The sequence below is a fragment of the Botrytis fragariae genome (genome assembly GCF_013461495.1).
Source record: "Botrytis fragariae strain BVB16 chromosome Unknown tig00000075, whole genome shotgun sequence".
In the NCBI taxonomy this organism is placed as follows: domain Eukaryota; kingdom Fungi; phylum Ascomycota; class Leotiomycetes; order Helotiales; family Sclerotiniaceae; genus Botrytis; species Botrytis fragariae.
The window spans coordinates 18201-42555 of NW_023500995.1; the positions used below are offsets into that span (position 1 = coordinate 18201).

At 41.3% G+C, this 24355-nt stretch overlaps 6 protein-coding genes across 6 annotated transcripts; 1 reads left to right on the plus strand and 5 right to left on the minus strand.

The window, feature by feature from the left end:
* Positions 1 to 102: 102 nt before the first annotated feature.
* Bfra_005495 (putative c-24 sterol reductase protein) lies at positions 103 to 4398 on the minus strand (the record flags this gene model as incomplete). Its single annotated transcript, XM_037335877.1, has 7 exons — positions 103 to 174; positions 535 to 1099; positions 1179 to 2057; positions 2872 to 3330; positions 3381 to 3634; positions 3698 to 4132; positions 4183 to 4398. The coding sequence occupies 7 exons, from the start codon at positions 4396 to 4398 to the stop codon at positions 103 to 105; spliced, it is 2880 nt and encodes a 959-aa protein (XP_037191087.1).
* A 168-nt stretch (positions 4399 to 4566) lies between these two features.
* Bfra_005496 (putative c-24 sterol reductase protein) lies at positions 4567 to 5440 on the minus strand (the record flags this gene model as incomplete). Its single annotated transcript, XM_037335878.1, has 3 exons — positions 4567 to 5005; positions 5054 to 5169; positions 5303 to 5440. 3 exons carry the CDS (start codon positions 5438 to 5440, stop codon positions 4567 to 4569), a joined length of 693 nt encoding a protein of 230 aa, XP_037191088.1.
* A 1543-nt stretch (positions 5441 to 6983) lies between these two features.
* On the minus strand, positions 6984 to 7623 carry Bfra_005497 (uncharacterized protein; the record flags this gene model as incomplete). Its single annotated transcript, XM_037335879.1, has 3 exons — positions 6984 to 7048; positions 7130 to 7312; positions 7419 to 7623. 3 exons carry the CDS (start codon positions 7621 to 7623, stop codon positions 6984 to 6986), a joined length of 453 nt encoding a protein of 150 aa, XP_037191089.1.
* A 2543-nt stretch (positions 7624 to 10166) lies between these two features.
* On the minus strand, positions 10167 to 13770 carry Bfra_005498 (putative general amidase protein; the record flags this gene model as incomplete). Its single annotated transcript, XM_037335880.1, has 8 exons — positions 10167 to 10947; positions 11013 to 11344; positions 11854 to 11949; positions 12016 to 12150; positions 12210 to 12489; positions 12538 to 12585; positions 12634 to 13428; positions 13492 to 13770. The coding sequence occupies 8 exons, from the start codon at positions 13768 to 13770 to the stop codon at positions 10249 to 10251; spliced, it is 2664 nt and encodes an 887-aa protein (XP_037191090.1). The 3' UTR covers positions 10167 to 10248.
* A 4542-nt stretch (positions 13771 to 18312) lies between these two features.
* Bfra_005499 (uncharacterized protein) lies at positions 18313 to 20552 on the plus strand (the record flags this gene model as incomplete). Its single annotated transcript, XM_037335881.1, has 7 exons — positions 18313 to 18510; positions 18580 to 19005; positions 19067 to 19114; positions 19164 to 19390; positions 19521 to 20076; positions 20141 to 20264; positions 20323 to 20552. The coding sequence occupies 7 exons, from the start codon at positions 18313 to 18315 to the stop codon at positions 20550 to 20552; spliced, it is 1809 nt and encodes a 602-aa protein (XP_037191091.1).
* A 521-nt stretch (positions 20553 to 21073) lies between these two features.
* Bfra_005500 (putative hco3- transporter family protein) lies at positions 21074 to 23357 on the minus strand (the record flags this gene model as incomplete). The annotated part of the gene is made up of 8 exons (XM_037335882.1): positions 21074 to 21318; positions 21381 to 21564; positions 21657 to 21896; positions 21948 to 22091; positions 22143 to 22346; positions 22399 to 22574; positions 22627 to 22982; positions 23038 to 23357. 8 exons carry the CDS (start codon positions 23355 to 23357, stop codon positions 21074 to 21076), a joined length of 1869 nt encoding a protein of 622 aa, XP_037191092.1.
* Positions 23358 to 24355: the final 998 nt, after the last annotated feature.

A 24355-nucleotide genomic window follows, 5' to 3' on the forward strand; every position in this document is an offset into this window, starting at 1 on the left:
GAAATCAATTTGAATATTTCAGTAATTGGATCTCTCAAAACTTGTATACAAGAATGAAGTTACCCGAGCAACGATCGTCCTCCATAAGACTAGTATGATGACCTAAATAACTTTTTTCGAGGGGCTGAGCCTAATGGTCTGACTGAGGTACCCACCTTCCACACAATCTTGAGTCTATAAAGACTTGAGATTCTTCCTTCTATAACTGCGTGATCCCTCTATCCGTATCTTCTGTCCCTTGTTCAATTATTATCCTCCAAATAATATCCCATCTTTAACCATGGTATTTCTTATTCTTACAACATTATCACGGTGCAAGATATAGGTACTAGGTAAGATGTATGATATTCTACAAGGAGTGAAGAAGGAGGCGGAGAGGCGCCGACTATATGGAGGGCGGATGCCTAAGGCATCCACATAACTACGTATTGAACCCGTGACAAACATCAACTCCCACACTTCTAAGCACCAACTTCAAAAGATGTACTGTCAACTGTTCAATATAATCCTCAACATGTGACGAATAAAACTTACCGGAATAAAAATATAAGGGACTGCCTTCTCATATTCCTCCCAACTATGTCCATACTTTGCCCTACAACGTTGGATATCCCTATGAGCACGGTGAAGAATCATACAGGTAAAGAACACCGGATAGAACCAGGGAAAAGGACTCTCAAAGCCGGCCACCAGCGCCCATGCAATCGCAAAGTAAATATCGCAAGTGTAGTGGATTTTGCGTCCATACCGATACCAACCGTCAACAAGGATACTGTCACCCGTTGTCGTCTTGATCACTTTCGGATTGTCGATTGTGCGCCAGGGCAGCTGCGGAAATGCGTTACGGCCTGTGAAGGTGCTGTGCTCCTGGGTGCGAAAGTTGTTCTTCTGGCTGCCAATCGTGTCCCAGACCCAGTAGGTAAAGAGGTAGGATGTGAAGAGAAGGACAAGTGAGGGCATCCGGAGAGATGGATAGACCCATTCGGTTAGAGTGGAAAGATGATTGGCACAGTATAGAATAGCATGGCAGTAGCTGAGTGGCACACCTGCGATGTTCCAGAATATTAGCATAAAGCCCCATTTCTCGTAGTATATATCCCTATTGGCAAATTATCAGCACACTTCCAGAATTTATTTATTGTTATATTGCCAATGTAGCTAGCTCAAGGATTACTCACCATGTAGTCGTTGTGCACTCCTCCCCCTTTGCGCACGCATTGGTATACAGAAAATGCGCCAGGATCAAGAACCACACCTCCGCGCTAACATAACCATACAACTCATACTGCCTAGCGGCTGTGGCACAAGCAAGTGCAAGCAAGATGTTCCACGGCAGTCGTAACATAAAGAACATCTTAAGATCCAGAATTCCGAAGCGCGGGTTGAGTTCTGCGCCCATGAAAAAATCATAGATAAGATTGCCGCTCATTCTATGCTGAACTCCTCGCAAAATCGCCGAGAGATACGCAACGATCGCGATTTGGAAACTGGAGATAATTGCAACGGACATCAGCGGCCCAAACTCGTCCAAGAGCTCGTAGAGCTTGAAAATACCACTGTAATGCAGCGCCCCCGTGACGATGATAGATACCCAGAGGGACCACAGACCGCTGCAATAGTATTGTAACTTCTTACCACCAAGGTGATCTAGCGGCTTGCCATAGCTCCAAACTCCAGGAAGGACTACGTAGCATACAGCTTGGAAGATGATGAACGTCCAATATATCTTCCAAGCGTATAGTGACGGGAATGCTTCTTTACAGGCCAGTTGAATGAGAGAGAAAATAAATTCGGTCAGGGACTGCCCTGCTGAGGGAAGCGGAAAAGAGCCGCCATAAAATTTCGCACCGATCCACATGTAGTACATCAGCAGTGGGAAGCCTAATGTCATTGCACCCGTGCCCCAGGGGCCACCGAACTCGTAATGCACCGAGCCATCATCGATTATCGCATTTTGCATGATGTTGCATGATGAGGGCGATGAGCCACTTTCTTGGAGATGATTTCTTCGTTGACGCTCGTGTGCCTCCCGATCCTTACTTCCCAGATATGAGGTCCTAAGATACAATTAGCCAGTGAATGACAGTTTCATGACGGGCGCTACATACTCCCTGTCCTTCCTTTGATCAACATTCTGATATTGAGTCAGGGTGGCCATATTTTATTACCCTGAAAGTAACATGTCATAATAAACATGAGAAGTCAACATCGGTGGGAAAGCTTTGCACTTTATACTTCCAACCAAATCGTCTCATAGTAACAACCAGATCCGCAACGGAAATTGTGTACAACGGACCAAGCCACCAGCCATACTCGTCTAACGCCAAGAGAGACATCAAGAACGAGATTGCACGCTCGTTCTGCATCGGACTACCGCGGACAATAGGATACCGTGGATGATAAAATCCCGGGCTCAGTCCATATAAAGTTGGATTGTGCTCCACTTCGACTCTGGATGCCGCGGAAGTCCGTCACACTGAGATGAGCAAAAAACATCTAGAATCATTTGTAGGCAACCATCGAATCATTTTTCATTTCTTTATAGGCCGCGCAAAAACAGTCTATACCTATCGGTGCTCTCCAGGTTTTCCGCTCTATAGGTAACTCATTGAAGCTTCTATTTGCTCTACAAAATTATTTATGAGAGCTAGTCTTTGCTCTACAACATGATTATTGTATAAAGTTAATATAATATTGATTCAAATTCAAGCGTAGACTATTATTTGTTTTGAATTACCTACAAATTATCTATATGAATTTCTCGATCATCTACGATGCAGACAGATAATCTAAGGTTGATTGTAAGGCCTATTATTTTCTCTGCAAGTATCTATTGCGCAATCTATTTTCTTTATATCACACTACAACGACCTGTTATCGAGATTATAGTAAATGTCGTCAGCAAGTCCCAAAATGGTTGGATCTCCGAAAAACCAAGCATCTTCTTCCGACATGAGGTCTTGCCTAAATTGTATCCGTTGCCTTTCTAGAGTGTCCAGCCCATAATTGCTCGGAGCGTAATTGGTACCATCAGGGGCATGCCAGAACTCAGGTATGATATCGGTGAGAATGCTAGCACCAAGATCTCGACACTTGTCCGCCATGCTTGCTTCCCTCTTCCGCTGCAGCTGCGTCTCAATGTAGGATTTTCCAGCTTCATAGAACCGTTGACACAGTGCGTGAGCTTTGTAGCCGGCAATATAGGTTTGATCAACCGGCTGGAGGGAGGTGACGAACTTTTCCAGATCTTCTATGGTCTCAAGAGAAAGGGTTGTGACGGCATGACAAAAAATAACGAGAAATGGTATGATTGGGCATGCAAGGACGGTCCTTGATCACATTGTTAGTCGCATTTCTGGGCAGCTTGGGATATCACAGACCACTGCAGATATATAGTCCATATATATTTATGCTTGATCATGTAGTTGAGATAGCAGGAATGATGTGCTGCGAGTGCCGCCTGGGCCGCTTCGAGACATTGTTGGTTGAAAGGAGACAAGGTATCAGAGCTTTCGCTAGGGATTGACCGGTAAATTAGCGTCAGAAGAGACAAAAAAACTACATCGTTTGCATGTTGGACGAAACCAAGGTACTGATGTTGACTAGCTCTATATTCGCAGAACTGGCCTTCGAGCTGTGAAAGATCAGTGAGTATAGTGGCAGAATCATCAAGGCATGTGTGGAAACGTGAAGCTACCTTGGAGTTTCTAGATTTCGCCGCAAGAGTGAGGGAAGCGAGATTTTTCATAGCTTCTGTACGCGCGCTTTGTGATAGCTCCATGGCTTTAGGACTATAGAGGCGTTCGAATGTCCAAGCATGAAGCTGGGCTGCCTCTATCCACAGAGACCAAATAAAGTCCCATACCTGTGAGCCAGAAGTTGACATGGTAGGAAGAGGGTCGGTTGCCAGGTCGCACTCACGGAGACTCGATGGCCGGCCAAGCCTCAACGAAAGCGTCTGATCTAGAATGTAGACATATCTAAACAACGCCATCTTCGCATTCTCATCACTACTACCCGCGTTCTTTCGGACGACCAAACGATGATAACCCAGACTCTGACAGAGTCTAGCTGCTGTGGAAATCAATGTCCAAGCCATACCAAGGGAATGTGTACCTATAGCATACATTGACTATCCTGGTCAGCGATATCATAAATCGTAGGGTATGTGTTGCTGCTCACGGCCAATATCAAAGCTTTTGTATTATCCAATGACAAGTTCATGAATAGATTTAAACGAGTCAGGGCCAATTCCAGATTTCTCTGGCAAAGAAGGCTATTAACATGGAATTTTGCTGTTACAGAGTCATCCTTGTTCTGTGAAATGCAGTATTCTGGCAGTAAGAATAGTAAACACGCATTGATAATAATCAAGTCGGAGGTGGTGCATTCTTCCATTTCGAAGTAAGCCTTCTTGCAGAGGCTATCAAGCTCAGAGATCGAGATAAGGGGAAGAAAGGACAACAGAGTCGGCTTTGTGGGGCCTGTATTAAATCAGCGAGAAGACTAGATTGATTTTGTATATATAGTCACCTTTGGTCCATTTTAATAGCAGCACGATATCTGTCAAGGGGGCATTACGGTATTCCCTTCAGACTTCTGTTGAGTTTCTGTCTCTGGAAAGGATTTGTCGTAAAGAAGTGACTGTGGGTCATTGCGATTCAAAGCCTTGTCGAGCTGCGAGTACTCCATACTGATATCAGGGGCCGAACTATTAAGAGGGTTGCCTTTGACTAGGTCTCGAAACATCTCGCTTGCAAGGTGTGACTGAACACTAAGAGATGATGCACCTTCATAGGCGATCATTTCTGGAGACGGCAGGCTTGAGCCGTCTTTTATGACTGTTGCAGTGTGCTTTTTACCCGTGGTGTCGGGTTTCTCTCTCATTTCTGCTGAATTGGAAAGATGATCAGATACTTTTAGCTCCATTAGACTGCTTTGCAGCATTGACAAAGTCTGCTGAATATCGGAAAGCTGCTCCTCGAGCCGGTTAAATCTGATGTGTCTGAAAAGTTCGTTACTCCGGGTATCCACAAAATATAAATCACCTTACTCGTTATTTCTGGTGCTTGGTCTCACCTGAGCCAACACAGGCCGCCGAATCAAAGTTCGACATGATAGATTGGCTGTTTGGCAGTTCGAACAAGGAAATCGTCTGTCGCAACGAATCTGAATAATCAGCAATCACCAAATGACATGCTCAATCTCTTGACTCACCTTCCTTCGATGACACTGTTCACACTTTGATGTGGTACAACGATTAGCAGTCTCTACCAGGTTTCTACAGCGTCGTGGAACTTACAGCACGAGACTGATGCGTAGCGGTATGACCAGGAGGCTGTGAAGTCCGTGGCTCCGCGGTCGCTTCCATAATGTATTTTCCTTCGACAATTCTAAAACCAGGTAACGCACACGGCAGTTTATCAACATATATGCACATATTTATATCGCGGTCCACGGTGCTCCGCGGACTCCGAAAAGCCGGCTTTTGTAGCCTGAGGCCTAATGTGATGACTCGTTGTGAAAGTACCACGTGACTATCTTTAGTGTATATAGTTCGGAGCTCTTAATTATGAAACGGGCAGGCAGATATCGGACTCCAGGAATTTTTCCCAAAACTAATAACGTTGTGTTATCTTAATTCATTACTAAATGATTTTTGCAGTAGGTCGTTAGTCAATTAATCATCAAGAAGTTTTACTTTTAGATTAATAAATCAAATTTCAATAGATGGAGTCGAATGATGTTTTAAAATAAATTAAAGTAACGTAGTTTATTATCGAGTGGGCTATATCATCGAGTGAGCCATTTCAAATACATACAAAATTCGTTTGTACATAACCGTGCACTTTCTGTATTTATTAATAGAATTTTTTAAAAATTGGATATATAATATCTAATTATAAAATTATTATAAAAATCTAATTTTTTACGGTAAAAACCCCGAATATCATCATTCCATGTATTGATACCTCAAATATCAGATTTATAACTAAAGTGACCTCAACTAGCATTTTGTAATGTTTATCAATCTTTCAATCTAATATACAACCTTTTAGGAATCAATGAAATAAAAAGAAAAGAGATATAGTTATTAATTAGAATTCAAGAAATTCAACAAAATTAATTATTTTGGATTATCTCCAAGATTGAAATTAAAATTCAATTTAATAGTTTTCCAATTGATTTTGTCACAATGATCAAGCTTTAGCGCTAACCCTCCTATTACTGAAATACTACTAAATTGAGTTTTAATTTCAATTTTTGAGATAATTCAAGATAATTTATTTTGTTGAATTTCTTGAATTCTAATTAATAATTTTCTGACTTTTCTTTTTATTTCATTAATTCCTGAAAGATTGTGTATTAGATTTGAGATTTGCTAGCCTATAAATTTAACAATGATATAACGAAATAATGATATTTCGTTCTATCACATACTAGTTGAAGTATCAATACATGGAATAATGATATTCGGGGTTTTTACTGAATTTTTTAATAAAGATTCGAATCTATATAAGAGTTATTAGAGAAATGGTTTTTCTGTAACGAAAATCGTGACATTTTCAATTTATTCTTGAATATAATAGAAATATTTTTATAAAAATTAGATTTCTAGGAAACTAAAATTTTATCATTATTTTACGTTCTCTTATTCTTTAAAAATAATGATTTTTTATTAAAATAGGAATATTAAAAATGACTGATTTTGGTAAATCTAAAAGTGGCCCACTGGATGATATAGCTCATTCGATGATAAACTATGTTATGTATTCTAACTTATTAACTCCCTCCAAACCCACAAGGAAGCCAGAGAATGAAAAGATTCAAATCAAATCCAGCTTCAAAAAGACTCTATCAAGCAGTCATCTCACTATCTGTAGTGACTTTTCTACAACATTAGAAACAAGTTGTTAGCGAGTGTTGAGTGTTCTTGAGACACAAAAGAGACACGGATAAATAACTCGAATGCACTTGTGCGCTCAGTGCTCCAGTGCCTCACTCAAAAGTTCGCAATCAAGACCCGCGTTACTGCTTAAAAGAGGCGCTGCATCCTATAGAATTTGTTAGCTTCGCATGCCAGAATCGAATGTGTACCTGCGAGTAACTCACTAAGCGCATTTGTCACCTGAAAGACAAGGTTCCTCGTTGAAAGAACTATTGATAGACCACCCTTGCGCTCCCTGATCAATATACTCCGGGCCTGGACCCTCACAGCGATGAGCAGTGATCTGACCGATTGGACGCGCAGCCCCGCCCCAAATGCCATCCGTAGGGCAACCCATATGCTTAGTCAAGTATTCTGCTAGAACTAGCATGTAAATGGTGTTCCGTCGCGGGCCAATCGATCAAAGGAAGGACGCATGCGCCGTAAGTAGCGTCGTGAGGCGTGGATGGTGGTGTGCATGAAGTGACACGCGTTGCGAGGACGGCGCGGGCTTCGAGAACGTCGCGGTTGGTGATATTGGTGGCGGCGACCATGTCCTCAGTAAGGCCGAAGGCTGTCAAAGCTTCGGTGGAAACTTGGATTACGGCATCAGAAGCTGTGGCAGGAGCTGGTGCAGCAGCGGAGAGACCGAAGAAGAGAGCCAAAATGGCGAGCTTCTGAATGGAGGCGAGCATCTTGATTATGGTTGTTGTGGTTTGAGGTGTAGAAGAGACAGTGGAAGTGCAAAGATGATAGTGATTTGACAAACTAAGAGAGATGATTGAATGATTGGAAGCGTTTGTTGTCCTTGCTTTAGATGGGACAAAGCCGCTCTTATATACTCTCCTGTCACCGTCTTGAAGGGCATATCTCCTTCGCACAAAGGTATTGTCTCCGGAGTGAGTCCGCAGACACCGAACTAAAGAGTGCTCGTATGGACATGATATCGACAGAAACTTTAAGCTTTGCATATACTATTCCCCCCCTTCGTGATTTGTCGACGTAAAATTTCTAATTGAACTTTCGATGAACATGTTCCCTGATGATAGGCTGGTAAACTGCCTATTGTCCCCTGTTTACCAGAAGAATAACCGAAGAATTGCATTTAACTCGCTTATTTGAGTCCGTTCTATCGCATTTCAAATTACGAGTCGAACACAGCCCGCATAAATGATAATGTAATATCAGAATTTCAAATTAACACAGGCAAGTGAGGATTTGTCCTTTCCCTTTTCCTATTGCGCAAAATCCAATTTGCAAAGGAGACTACAGAGTACAGAAGTCGTTATCAATTATAAAATCTCTATTAATTCCAACAATACTACTGAGTCGGAGAAACGAGACCTGAAGTGAATTACTCGGGGTTCTGCTTGTGAAGCGATAAGCCTCTTATGCAAGGAGGCACAACTCTCTTTTGTAAGGTACTAAATCTGTCGCTATAGGGAAAATGCGTACATACTGCCATCAAATTTCTTCACTATAAACTGATCTATGGACTGATTACCACGCAACCAGTTTTGCTGAAAAATTCCTAAAGTCTGAGCCTTATCCAGCAAATAAGGTTGGTTTCGTTATACATACGATTACAATTAAGCATTGACGGTATGTAATAGGAGTGGGAAAAGGTTTATCGATATGTATATTACATCAAGAAATAGTGTTCTTTATGCCTTCCAAATGAGTCTCTCGAGAATACCGCGAACCTAATATACGAGATACCCTTGGAAAGTATATATGTGCACTTACCTGCCTGTTGTATGAGAAATCCTGGAAAGTAATGCGGTCAAACGTTTAAGGTTCTGGTGGTTCAATCTTTAAATTTGATGCTTAAAATTTAAGCTTTGCCTAAACCCCACCTATCCTGATTTATCAGCCTCACATGCGGAATGTTGGAGCTTGAAGGATATTGCGAAGTGAACTGTCCCCCAGAGATTGTTCTCAGCGGGGATTGACATGCCAGGGTTTCATGGTAAGTGACTCATCCTCAGCATCGCGACTGAGTATACCCTCAAGATAGATAGAACGAATCCCTATCGAGTCAATGTTTCACGGGAACTCTTTTCGGTTCTTCACTTTTTTCATACACCTTGCTCTTTCGAGCTGCCGAGATCGTTCTGGCAATCAATGACATCGAAAATCTTGTAATGGTTACTTCAACATCAGTCCACTAGATTGTTGGGTTCGTCTTTAAACGGTTCTCACCGCCAACATTCTTCTAACTACGGAGCTCACTATGACCATTGCAGAAGTCCGTGCACTAATAGCGCGTTAGTCTGCGATGGGCTATGCTATGCTTGACCCAAGGGAGAACGCTCAATGACATTAATGTGGTACCTTTCGCTCCAAGCAATGTTCCATCAATAGTACTTCCCGCATTTATAAGAAGTCCGAAGTAGCGCATGACATGTTCTACGACAGGGCCACTTACCTTGGGCTCAATGCTTAGGCTTAGTCATGACAGAGCCCCGGATAGTGAGTCGGATGATCGATATCACGTGATATCAATTATCGCTCCTGCCAGCCCCACGGCTGGTAGTGGTGGGGTGAAGGTGATGGGCTACATACTGTTGCGTTAATTGCCTGAATTACGATCGATTGCTTGTTTTTACATTAGCGAAATAACAGGTGGGAATTGATAACCATGTGGAAGAACTTTAACAATTCAGATTTTTTTTACTATAATATTAAATAATAAGAATTCCAGTTCTGAATATAAGGAAGGCTCGAGCTTGTGTTTCGTTTGAATGTTAATATTTATTTTGAATTGAATCAATAATTCAGTAAACTGGTGATATTGAGATAGGCTTCAAAAGGCCAGTTTTCGTCTGATTTTCACTTACCTGGGGCCTATATGACTATTATCAATCGACTTTCGGGATCTTGAAATGAATGATAGTATAACGTGGTTTCTCGGCGAGCTGGTCATACTAGACGTCGGGGAAAATCATTTCAAATTTTCAAAAGAGATTCAAATCGATTTGTTGAGGAATAGTAAGCAATTAGAGGTTTTTTATTGAGTCAGTACTTTTATTTCAAGGTGAATTATTATCACTAATAACCCTCAGAAAAATCCTCGCACTAACAATCTATAGTAACGAGATATAAGAACTTCGTGGATTGTAAAAGACCGAATAAAGGGGGCTTATAGTGGTCGATATGTCTGATAATACTATTCATTATTCAATACTTGTTGCAAAACTCAAGAAGAAATTATGTAGCTGAGTTCTACATCCCATATCTCGAATCAAGTTCAAAGTGGTACAAAAGGATTGACAATGATGAGCATTTTATTAATAGCACCGCTCTGTCTATCCGTCTGCTTATTCTTCAAGAGCAGATTTCAACCACATTGCAGGTGTAATCTTTGGTGGAGATAGCTCCAGGAACTCCTTATCTGTCGTTGCAGTCGAGCACTTCCCTTCCCAGCCTGTGTTAGGAGCACCCTTAATGGATAGAATGAGACCCTTATTCGCTTTGATCGAATCAGCCCAAGTGTCAATGAAAGTCATGTCTCTAAACTTGACATCCTTGACTTCTGTTGCGATGTATTTCTCCACCAGCTTGACAATCTGCTTTCCGTTGATATCCACTGGTCCATTAAGTTCGTACTTTTTCTTGTTGTGGATGGAGTGATCCTCCTGGGCCAGAAGCACAGCGGCAAAGCGACCAACTTCGTCAGGGTGGATACATCCAAGAGGTGCATTGGCATCGGGCATCAACAGGAGTGTGTTTTGCTTGCCGTCTTTGCGATATTGCTTGATGAACTCCAAGGCAGGTCCAAGAACGAAGCTGTGGAAGACATTTGGCTGGAGTGAGGTCCATTGAAGCTTTTCGAACTCAGGAGAGCTCAATAAAGCTTCGACAGCCCAATGCTGGCGTGGATAGTATACTGGGCAATTGGGACGGACATTGGCAGCTGTGGTGGAGATGCGTACAACGTATTCGACGCCAGCATTAAGTAAAGCAAGATGAAATGTTGATTCATCTGCAAATTGAGAGGGCTCATTATGGGAAGCAATCTAGGAGCAAATTCAGCATACTTTTCACGTAGTGGAGGTTTTTAGAACATTTTCAGGGCTCATACAAAAGCCTTGACGACATTGCGTTCTTTCAACCACTCGGGACTGATATCAACCCAAGTTTTCTCTTCAATTGTAACATTTGGAAGTTTGCCAAGTTTCTGTGCAGTTATGCTGTTCGAATCTCGTGTGATGGCAATGATTCGATACCCTAGAAGTGTATTGTTGTTGTTGTTGATGGAGTCTGAAAGGGTCTCCACAACACTTCGACCAGTATTGCCTGTTGCACCGACAATCAAAATTGTAGGAGCCATCGTGTTTGAAGTTGTGTTTGAAGACGAGGCGGAGGTGAATGATCTGATCTTGAAAAGAAGAATACTTGTGGTTTGGTATAGAGCTATGAAGGTATGAGCAGGATATTTATATGTTATGACATTATCTCTTCCATGGCGCTAATCCTGATCCTTCCGCCGAATTCGCCGGAGCTCGGGCACGTTTTGCTGATCTTGAAGTGGAACCCAGTATCGAATACCATTATTAGAGTTCTTTTACAAAGCATGTCCACCACAAATGAAGTACAAGAGAATCCTCAAGTGAGGTTACTCCAGAACAATAGAATAACTTTCGGAGGGGACGACTGCTGCACTGAAGCTCATATTCGAAGCATCAAATGTTATTCTTAGCACACAGGAACTAATTACATAATCGCATTCAAAATTGCAAATGTCCGTCACAGCTTCCTTTATCAACTTGTGCTTTCCATTGTTATTTCTTTTCGCATAAAAGACATTCACCAACGAAACAATCATGTACGACCTACCTTGTACAAGTAAGAACGGACAATAGCTTTCTCGCGTTATCCTGCCACTACAACAACATCCTAGCTTCATCTCTTGAGCAGTTGACTGATTCCTGTTGCGAATGCGAGAACCTTCTCTTCCTGCAATCTCCCACCGACGATTTGCACAGCAACGGGTGCACCGTGTGACAGTTCGGGATTATCTAGAAAATTAGCACATGATTATGCATCTTAATCGATGGAGTAACAGTAAGGGAGAAAGACCTTACAATCATCATGAATAGCCTGGTCAACCTCATTCATACCGGCATATTCCACCGGGTATCGATCAGTATCTTTTCTCACTTCTGTCACCGGAATGACACATGAAGTATAGTCCAGGGCATTGATAATGGTTGTGTAGCCTGGAGAAGAAATATTAGATGTGAACTCAATCTTTTTTATTTCAATTTGATCTTCATACCTAAATATCGGGCCTGCCCCGGTTGAGGAGGTGGAAATGGTGCAAGTGGCATGATAAATGCGTCTACTGGCCTCCCTGTTCCGGTGATCTCCGAAGTACTATTCCAGTAGTCAAGGTATTTCTTTCGATAATTTCTGACTGCAATGTTTGCTTCGATGATGTGGCTGGCGTTGCCCTCTGGAAAGGGCCCTGTTCCTAAGATAGATTCGGTTGGAGGCTCTCCAGATATCGCAAGTGCCGAGTGGTGACCTTTGCCACCGTCGGCAAAGCAAATCTTGAACTAAATGATGATTAATTATACTCTACACACAAGGCAGGGATTACGAACATATGGATCGTTGCCAGCGGAGTGGCTCGGCGGCTCCCATTCGATGACCTGGTAGTTTTAGCGAGAGTTTTTGAATCTGGAAGTGAAGATTTATACCTTATGGCCTAGCGCCTTGATTGCATCTGTAACCATTCTCATGGCTCTCTCCACAGGTGGTTGTGGATTCACATACCCATCACCGATCATGATTCCAAATGCCATTTTGTCCTTGCCATTTATTCCTTGATGCATCTCCATAAATTTATCCTCTCTCCAAGGAAGTTCAATGACCATGGGATCCCTCCTCCATGGCTCAGTTTGCAATAGGCTCCTCATCATCAATTCCAGTCCACTTACCTGTGTCGCCATCGGCCCAACCACAAACGGAAGCATGATTCCGTCTATCGTCGAGGCAATCCCCTCATAGGGCAATCTTCCAGTTGATGGACGGAGTCCGTAGCAGCCATTCCAACCTGCGGGGACACGAGTCGAGGCGCCAATGTCGGTTCCAAGTCCGACAGAGCTTCCTCGCAGAGCTAAAAGGCCGCCTTCGCCACCCGAACTTCCTCCCACAGTAAGTTGACGATTACGAGGATTAGGTGTATAGCCAATAATATTGTTACGTGTCTCTGCGGACATAGACCCCTGAGGAACACTGGTCTTCACGTAGATAACTGCACCGAGAAATCGAAGATCAGTGACAACTTGACTTTCTTTCTCTAGTTGGCGCTTTCCCAGCCAGCCGATATAGCCCAAGCTTGTATCTATACCTTTCACATGTATCGAGTCTTTAAGACTGACAGGAAGACCATGTAATGGGCCCATTGGCTCTTTATGTTCCGCGAAATAGGCATCGAGTTCTGATGCACGATGAAGGGCAGATTCAAACATGATTTCATGAAGGCAGTTGATCTATTCACATATAGACTCCATCAATCTTCATTTCATTGGGGAAGGGGGTGGGGGGCTATATACCATCTGATGAGCCAACGCTGCTCTATGACAGAACGCTTCGGTGACTGCACGGCATGTCCAGTCTCCGCTAGAAGTTTTTTTAACGATATCAACTGCGTCCGTCTCCGTGATTTCCAACTCTGTCGAAGAGAGGTACTGGCGTATGTGGTCTGTCACGTCAGGTAATATTTCGGGGGGTAAAAGTGGAAGTGGAATTCGCCATTCTTTCGGAATGAGCAACAACAGAGCGTCGCGTTTGGAATGCGCGATAGCTTTCCAGTTTTTGAGACTATCGGTCATTTTGTTATAAATAATCGTGGGTGATTGAAATTTTTCGATTGAAATAAAGATGTGCGATATAAGGTATTTCAACTACCGACGTTCAAAAACGGGAATCGGCCTTTTTATAGCCTAACAACGCACGACTAGTGATCATGATTGAGTTATTCAAAGTCACCGAAATTCGGGATAGCTGGAACTTTAATCAATATGCTTGCCGTCATTTCGACCAGTCCGCATGCTGGGCAGATACTACACATATGCATCGACTGATTCCGCGATTTGAGGAAGCGGCATACTGCTGAACCTGGCGCAATGCGCAAGTCATAAAGTATTACGGAAGCTTGAGGTCCCGAGATACAATAACAGTTTCAGTAGCACTTTACAAAATCATTCCACATACGTTTGCACAACTTCAATTGAAAATCCTCAAAGTCGAATTGCTTTGTTCCGACGATGCGGCGGGAGGTTGACCTAATCAAGAATGGACAAGTTCAAAGCATTGATCATGTAGCCATTAGTAATCGAAGCTTGCACGGAAGCTTGAGGCCCCAATAAATGGTCGATCCGTAAAAAATTTATGCAACTTCCAACGAAAAGTGTTCAAAGCCGAGTTGCTTCATCCGATGATGCGGAGGAAGGACCATAGTTTAAATTTCAATCAACCTTGTCAAAGATAGGCTGGCTGAAAATCTTAATCTGGTGCAGATTGGTAATCGAATTCAACAGATTCCACAGTGTAACCAGGAATTAAACCCTCCGCACTGTTGAACTAATATGCATAAGTAGGTGAGGCTCCTTATATTTCAGACCAGCCATTATTCGACAATAGCTCGCTTTCCAAACTTCCACCTTTCATAAATCTAAGTCTAGATCAACTATGCCAAAATACTTTAATCCTTGATCTTGACTTGTCATGCAAAGAATACTCTTCAATTTTTCTACGATATGGCGGCGGAATATTGACTCCGCATTTCCCGACTAAGTTTCTCTGTGGTGGCAAAGTTAATATTCTGGACAAAAATAAATTCAATATAAATCCCTATACAAATTTTTATTTAGTACATTACAATATTGATATATATATTTGTTAATAACGAATAGAACTCTTCGTTACTAACAAATCAAATCAATTCTTTTTGCAACCCATTTATTATTAAATTTTGATTAGAAAAAAGAAAATGAGAATCTTAAAAGGCCTTAAAGCTTTCAAGATTTTCGAATATTAAAGTTGTAAAGATAGTAAACAGAAAAGTATATGCATAGAAAATCAAAAAGGTAAATAAGAGCTAAAGAAGAGAAAGGGAATAAGTATAGAAACTAAGGGATAAGCAAAAAGCATTAGCCAAAAGTTTAAAGAAAAATAGAATCCTTTTTATAAGTTATATTATATAAGAAAAACCTATAAAAAAGGTTTCAAATGAAATCATAAGCTATACCACTATATTATACAATACAAAATATATCATATAAATAAGAATCTAACCTAACTTCAATTTATATATCAATAAATCAAAATTTTTATTCGAATTCAATAAAAGATTCAAAATAGAAGTATAATAGAAAGATTAATAATCCTTAATAAATTCTAATTGAAACATTTAAAAGATTTTTTTTATTTTTTTATTGAAATCTAATAAAAGATTAATTTAGAAGAAAAAGAAAAGAAAGAAGGGGGGTTGAAAAACAAGTAAAACCTAGAAACTTTTTATTTGAAAGATAATTATTACTTCAAACCAAAACTTTCATTCAACTTTCTAAAATTTAAGAAATTCACTAAGTCCTTATTAATTAGAATAAATTTTATAAAATATAAAGAATTAGATTGATTATATTAATACTTTAAAAACGATTTATTTAATATATAATAAAGGTATTATAGAATTTATAATAATTACAAAAGGATTACTTCGTCAACCACGGATTCTGTCACCACAGGGTTTCCGGCAAAAATGTTAGCCAATTGATTTTAAAGAGAATGGAAACACAATACCTTTCTAAGATGTTCCCCTATCTGTTGTAATTGTGATGGCCGGTTTTAGCTTCAACGGAATTGGTACATGTACCGAAGTCCGCTTCGCGGCCGTGAATCCTGCAAAGATACTGCTTCGTGGGCGCAGCGAATTTGAGATCTCCCCGATCACCGAAGAGATTGAGCAAACAAGCCAATCAACGAAATCATGGTTTATAAAATTTGATCTCGTATCATGCATATTCGTACATGCAGTCGCAACGGGGGTTAAGTCTACTATTACTGTTATTGAGAACGCTGACATCATGGGCCCTGAATTTTCCTTCACGCCTGAGAACGTGGAGAGTCAATTTGGTCTGAATTACTTTGAGCATTTTCTCCTCCCCGATTTTCTGCTGCCTAAGCTTGAAGCTGCTGGTACGGGGAGCCGGATTGAAATGTATTTAACCTCCGCACCAGCGTTTTCTATTTTCCAAGATATATCCAGTGGTATGATTATCATAAAGTCTTTGGACAACTTGGTGTGCCCACTTGACCGTATCACTACTACCTGAATTTTGATCCACCCCTGGAATGGTCCTTTCGATCCTTTCGACTCTCTTTGGTGGCATTGCAGATAGAATTGGATGGTAATGCACCATTGAGTGCGTTGTTATGGTAAGTGTATTTGACGCAATCAAAACAGCTTGTGATGAGGATGATTTGCTTGTGAGATAAAATCCTCATATATGTAAGATTTCCAATCGTTTCCGAAACTCATGAGCTTTGTTTCTATGTATGTTAACATTTTAAAGGGTAGATCGGCAGTAATATACTCAATTTTAGGTCAATGACCAAGTGTTTCTGTCTCTGGGTACTGAACCTGTCCCTCACTTGAAAGGACGGAAAGATAAATGCTCCTCTCTTTTGCCAGGAGACGCATTTGCAAAGAACCCAAATATGCTTGTTCCTGAGTATTCCAAAGGTTTCTCTCGAAGAAACACCATGGACTTAGAATGTGGACACTTCATTCCAATACAGTCAGCTCGAAATTTCGGATGATATCATCAACCAGAAAATGCTTCATTACGGCTGCGAAATGTTCGCTTAAGAAGCGAAGTGAGTGTAATGTTGTTTGTTGTGATTCACTGGAGCATAAGGGGTGCATATTTTGGACAGTCAAGATTGTTTGTCAATTCTATACAACCAGTATACTGAAGTGTCTACGTCGGTGTAGCAAATAAATCCAATAGCTTCGAAAATACTTAGTAGGTTATCTTGCATACAGAGTGCTCATATCAAATACAGGACAATTCTGAGACATTTACCGGCGGCATTGATAGATTAATTTAAGCACGTAAATATAAGAACGTCTGATTTCGTATGTAATCTCGATCTAGGGAACTTGATGTAGCTCATGACCAAGATGGCACTCATAATTTAAGTATTGACACCAAGATTGCCCAATATTTCAGGATATTTGTCTCCTTTCAATCATCTTTGGGGGCGCAATATTGATCAATTGCTCTTATTTAACGACACTCAAAGCAGCAGGGGAAGTGCAACTTGGGTGTCGACTATCTGGAGGAGTTTGAAGTGTAGATGCATATTCAAATTCGCTTTTTCCTTTAATGGCGATTGAACGAGTCTTGGTCCCGATGAGGTGATCCCGATACTTTATCTGAAGGTCAAAGGCGCTGGAGTATGCCTCAGAAAATGAAGGGTCGTCGTAAATAGAAACTTACATTCCATAGGTTCAATTATACCATTCAATTTTCATCTCAAATCATTCAAACTAAAAACAGGCATTTCTTCTTCTTTTCTAATTCGATCGGAATCATATATTTCATTTCATTTATAACGTGATTCATATACATACAGGCCATATCATTATGTGGGCCACTTAAAAATACACCAAAATTAGGCGTTTCTTAATATTCTTATTTTCATAGCTAATCATTATTTTGGAAAAACAAAAGAATATTAAATAATAATAAAAAATCAGTTTTTTAGAAATCTAGTTTTTATATAGATAATTTCATTATATTCTAAAAAAAAAGTGGAAATTGTTACGATTTTTGTTACAAAAAAGTTTTTTCTTTAATAACTATTATAATAATTTGAATTTCCAATAAATAATTAGGTTTTTATAATATTTATATAATTGGATTTTGAATTTTCAAATTTTATAAAATTATATTATTAGATAAAGAAAGTGCACAATTATACACAAACGAATTTTGTACACAAAAAGGGATGGCTCATATGATAATATAGTCTACATGTATATAAATCACGTTAGCTTTATTACTCTTCTATTTAGAATTTCTCTTCTCCTTTTGCTCTTTCTACCCTCGCTACCTCCCTTCGTAGGAATCCATCTCTTTCTACAGTACAAGGTACTTGGAGAAAGATGAGGAATTATAATATTTGTTAAATATTCACATGGACAATAATATCTCGGCGGATCAGTCCTCAGGTCGAGGTCCGAGCGGACAATTGCCACGTGATTATATCTTCACCTTCTTTTCCAACTTTGTCCAGGCAGAACTATTCTTGTATTCACGTACAATTATTGATCATTTGGGATTTGCTTCTCATGATATTAAAATATGGCCATGGTACCTTCTAAAGCAATTCAGGACTTAGTCACTATTCTACGGCACGACTTTACTGTCGAATTGAACGCTTCATTAGCTTCGTTGCCACCTCAATCTTCCACTTATTTAAAAATACATGCTGAGATCTGCATCGATCCATCTGTGCCACAGGATCAACTTGGAGGACACAAGTCCCAGCCAATTTATTTAGTAAGATAGATTATCTAGTTCACATCGGTTCAATTATTTCATCAGTAATTTTTCTAAAATGAGGCTTAGGGCTCAATTTCTCTAGATCAAACCGGGTCACATGAACATTTAAACCAACAATGCACAATACCTGTGTCTACAGGTCCTTCTCTGTTGCGTGATAATACGATAATGAAGGGGGTCGAATTATCTCATAAAGCGCCTGAGCTGCCCAGCATGCATCAATCCTCCTCCCTTGAGAAGAGACGAAAGACTATCGGAGGACTAACGATCAGAAGAGGCGGCTGTGATGAGATGCCAGATGACTCTAGTACATCTTCACAGGCAGGAAATTCGACTGTGAGACAGTTACAGACAGAATCCCGAGTGTTTCCTCAAAGAAAAAAGAGGAATGACCATGGCATTCATCAACTGCAGCCATCCTCGGTTGAAAAGTTTGTTGCTGGAGTATGGAAACAAATATACAGTAACGTTGAGCTTGCACCCATGTTGCTGGTATTTCCACCCTCAAATTACCGATTAATATGCTTGAAGTCTAGGCTAATGAGTTCAACAGGATAGTGACTGTGTACCAATAATCGCAAGCGGCGGGCCTAATATCGAGGTTAGTCTGGTGAGTTAATATCCAGTTCAGCTTCCTGACATTTCAACAGACGTTTCGAGCCATCAACTCGCTCTGTCTAAAAATCACAACAGTAGCACGCCGGTGTCGCTCCTTAGAAACGATCATTCAAGCTCATTGGGTCGACTGCTTTGATTATCGAGTCAAAGAAATCGGAATCCAGAACCCATTTCTATCCAACACAGATACCAAAATGCTTGCTCTCCGGGAAGCCTGTACAATTCTTAAATGGTCAGAAAAAGAGCTGAGGAACAGACTGTGCGTATTACCTAACCTCTAGATTTCCAAATCCAAGATCGATGATTGCATTATATGTGTAATTACTCACTTGGCACCAATGAATTACCAAATCCTTCAATATGACGAAGCAATAACTGACATTTGGCAGATCAATCTGGCGAGGATACAAAGAAATCAAGGATGCAGGTGGCTGGGCCTGCTTGGCCTTTGCCGGCTCCGGAATCTATAGACTCTGCAAATATCGTGTAGGCTTCGAAAAGAATCTCACAACAAGACTCGAACGACTCCAATCTAGCCTGGAAGTAGCAGCCGATACAATCCACCCAGAATGGCGCAAACTCCTAAAATTCATAGGCATAGAATCTCAATCGGCGTATACTGGACATCCACATGACTGGGTTGTCTGCGATACAGCGAAACCTGTTACGCTCAAATCCACATACATGCAGTGGGACCCAGATTTTGAGTTTTCGCACCTTGAGGAGTCCGTAATGGATCAAGCTGCTTGGGGTATTGAAGATCCGCGTATGGTGGAAAATTCTAGTACTGTATCTTGTCGTGATTGCGGATGCTTGCAATCGAATAACTCTTCTATCAATGAATGCCGTTGTTTTCCAGAGTTGTATGGGTGCTGCAAAGCATCTCCTCCTGTACAGGTTTTTCGTACTCCACTGGGAATGAACAACGGGGTTATCGCACGCTGCGTAAGTACCGTGCTAACATAATCTCAATTTATTCAAAGCCCCGCTAACAATGCATGCGCCCTAGGAATTTGCTCGCGGTTCGGCAATTGGCGAGTTCATAGGACTGGTTACCAAGGGAATGGAAGGTAAAGATTTAATGCAAAGTAAAAGCACTGAAAATCAGTACCAAATATACCAAGGACGAATGGGTTCGTTAACCTTTGCCTCAAATCGACCCTTCCATATCTAATATATTTGTTTCAATAGGTAACTATACGCGCTTTGTCAACCATTCCTGCGCACCGAATAGCCAATTCCAGAAATTTTACTGGCTGGGAACTGAACGTATTGTCTTGGTCTCTAAAAGAATTGAAGCTGGAGAGGAGATTACGGTAGACTACTCACATGAGTATTGGAAGGGTCTCGATAAAGATTGTCTGTGCGGAGAGTTATGTTGCCGGTACGCAAGAAGGCGGGCACGTCCATCTGCCACTTGATTTGGTTTACTTCGCTCTTCATTACTACATAAGTATTTTGATTCATTAGAGGTCAAAGTTCAAATACGACACGTGAATTTTTGTTACGGATTTGATCACATGTTATGTTGATCAAGAGATGCCCTTTCCAATGTTCGTCCGCGAAGGCTTGAGGAAAATCCCACATTTCTTTTTCCCCTCCTTTTTATTTCTACCTTGATTTCAAATTCTAAGGATAAACTGTAGTAACCCATTCACTTCGTCACATGAAGCTTCCTATTTGCTTTGATTAACTTAAAAGAGGATATCGAGCTCTGTATTTTTTCTATTTCCAGAATCATTATTGAAGCGAGAAGGTAAATTGACCTAGGTGCGTGCAAGAGTCCACCACTCCTGAAAAAGTCTGTCTAGAAATACGTTCCATCTTGATCCTAGTCTTATTCCGGTTTTCATGCAAGAGGGAAGAAAATTATCCAAGTCCTTTCACCCTTCAACCCGTAGAGTTATCTATCTCTCACACATTCATCGGCATCATTCCTAACCTAACGATGATAGCTACCCTCCCTTTGTCTTGGTATTCCGCTCGTTCTTTCATTAGATCTTCCCTCTAAATTATACTCTCCAGGCGTCGGTTCCTCGGTAAGTTCCGGTGCACCGCCTAAACTCGCCAGAACGACTTTGTTATTAGCTGTTAGATCGTCCATGACCTCGAGCTCTGCGATAGAAAAAAAGAGCGGCATTACGGCCCATCGGAAGGGAATGAGAATGCAGACTAGGATTGGAAAGCCTATATAGAAAGATTGTGTTAGTGCTTCTGAGTCTCTTGTGGGTCGGGTGATGGAAATATACCAATTGCAGCAATGGTTAGTGAGATTGCTACTGTGGCAGCTACACCAACAATTTGACACAGTAAATAGAGCCAAATCTTGCTCCTTTTGACTCTGAGAAGAGGCTCTCCTTTCTGAATGAAGCGGCGTTCACTGAAGAGAAATAGTAGCTTCTGCGTTATGCCGTTGGTCTCAATTGAGCCCCACTATTGGTATTAAATCATGGTTAGATATCTTAAAACAGAAAGGGAAATTTCGAAGGGGAAATAGTTTGTGTTGAGAGAAGGATGTGTCTTACACCGACGACAAAGAAAACACCACTAAATAGTGCTCGTGGCATCGTGTGCAGCACCATTAGGAGAGGTCCAGTCATGGTGCCAATTATGCCGAGACCCATCAAGAAATGCGAAACGCGCTGCTCAACTACACTTGCGGCTCTGACGATTGGGCGACGGATTTCGTTATCCGAGCCTTCTTCGGGAACGATGATCCTTACTTCGGTTTCGTAGACTGTGAGTGATTCTGTGTGTACAGGTGCCTGCCAATAAGGTCAGAGATTGATATCTTCAGAGGGTGGAATCTAATTCACTTGTGGCACGAGGCCATTTGGAAGCGGTATACCTAGGATACCTGCAATAAATGTTGTGCAGCCGAGCAGGAAAAAGTCCCAGTGAAAGCCGCCTGGCTTCTTGAGGGGGAATTGCTTTGCTTGTGCAGTCAAACTACTGACGTTCTATTATAAAAGTCAACTCTGTGAACCAAGATTGGAGTAAAAAATACAAACATGATCGTAATAGAATAAAAGCATGACAAGGAATCCAAAGGGCATAGCGGCAAATATCCATTTTGCATCGAGATTCCAGAAATCAATAAGCCAATCTCGAGGCCTCGTCGGATAGAAGGAGCGACTAATGGGTAGGACACTGATACTTGCTCTTTTGATTGTTCCTGGAATGTGTGAAAATCCAACCCAAAAGATAGTAGCAATCTGGAAAGACTATCAGAAAACGATTCAAGATAACATTTGTGCTGGAACTCACAGGGTATGCATAGTCAGCAAGTATTCCTCGAGCCCATGGCTTTGCCAGCGTTCCACGGCCAAGTTTCTCCAAGGCATATACGGTGCCAAAATACAGGATTGCAATAACACAGCTCAGATATCCATCCACGCTTCCGTACGAATCAAACAAGCTGACTAGTTCCTCGACCCCCTTGACTATATTACCCTCAGCGTCAAGTTCAAAAGAGGAAAATACCGGAGAACTCACTCATATAGATAATGCCGACATACATGCCAAAGGCTTCGCTGGAGAAATCGGTGACATAACGCATGTAATCACAAAGATTCCAGATGGCGACTAGCCAATGCCAAATTGCAGCCCAAATGGCGGTCCAAGCCATGAACTGAGGATATATAGAGACATCGTACATCTTGATGATATCGTAGATGGTATAATTGAATAGTGAGATCAGACCGGTGATGCCAACGATAGTCAAGGGCTGTGCGGAAATGGTACTGAATACCATTGCCGCAAGAGCGGATGAAAAAAGTGCTTCGTTTATTCCGTAGAAACCATTAGTTCGGCGGCTCATATCCAAAGTGTAGGCTAAGGCAGGAAACAGGCTTTTTACACACTGTTAGCATGGATTTCTAAAAAGACTGTCTTGGGGGCTCGAACTTTACAAAGTACATTCGCACAGTACTCGCAAAAGTGCGGTAAGTTACAGCATCTGAAATGTCACTTTGGTAGTATGGTAGTCGACGGCGAATATCATGGTACATTCCTAGACCAGGACGCAACATCCGGAACCGCCTCCACCCCGTTAAACCATCGAATCTGTAATTGTCCGAATATTGAGATGAATTTGAGCTTTGTTGCTGTGGATTAAAGCACATTTTCTCTTCAGGGGGCAGCTTTGCGGTCGCTATGTCGCCTGCCGAGCAATCTGGTCCGCTACTCGAAAGGCCGTCGACCGATGTAGCATTAGATCTCTGCATTTTTGAGCAATCACAGTAGATACAATCGGAGCGGAGAAAGTTGATGTTCGATAATTGAAGAGAGGACTAGAACTGGAAAGAAAGGATGATGCTTTATAAGTAAAGAAAGACCTAGGCTTGAGTTGTTAGGGGAAAATGGCCGAATGCCAAGCCGCTAAGATCTTGACGGGCTCCTCACTACCTAACCCAGATACATCATCCACCCTCGTAACATCCATCTCGTACTACAAGTCACAAATTAATCTGCGCTATATGATCATGAATTACAATTGATTGCACTAAGTTATGTGTTTCGAAAAATGTTGGTTCCGATCCGTGATGGCAGATGGAAATCAGAAAACTACACAAAAACGTCATTTTTCTGCTTGGGCAGAATGACATACTCGCTTACTGGTATTCTCAACGGTTGGCTAAAAATACAGAGTATTTGATACAGTTTTTTTTAGCAAGTATCTTATTGGCCTTCGGAGTATTGATACGCTTACGGGAAGTGTCATTGCACCAATTCTGCATAGGAAATCATTATCTCACAGGAAAAACGTTAACATTTACCGGTATCTAATTTCAATATGCAATACTGAGCATTTCTTGCACCCAGGCAAGCCGGGCAAGCACCGACCCCAAAAGATACTTTCCGATCTACATTATCGCTGAGCCTATACGCAGCCGCTCAGAAAAAAGCGCAGCAACTCGCTTTCGCTCTGGGTGACGGCTTACTGTAAATAAGAGTTTTGATTATCTGTAGAGTTTAATACCATAACAAGAGTCGTAATTTAGGGATTCTATATAACTAATTACTGGTTCTCATCATCTTCCTAATGCCGTAAGGTGACGTTCCATACAAACTTTAGTGGGCCGGGCTGTTCGGGAAGACATAGGACAACTGAACTCATATAAGGGCGGAACGTTTCTTCACTTTCTGTCTGGAGCCAAATCAATTTGATATATCTCCAATTCCTATATATATAAAAAAGCCATTGCTATCGAAACATTATTTG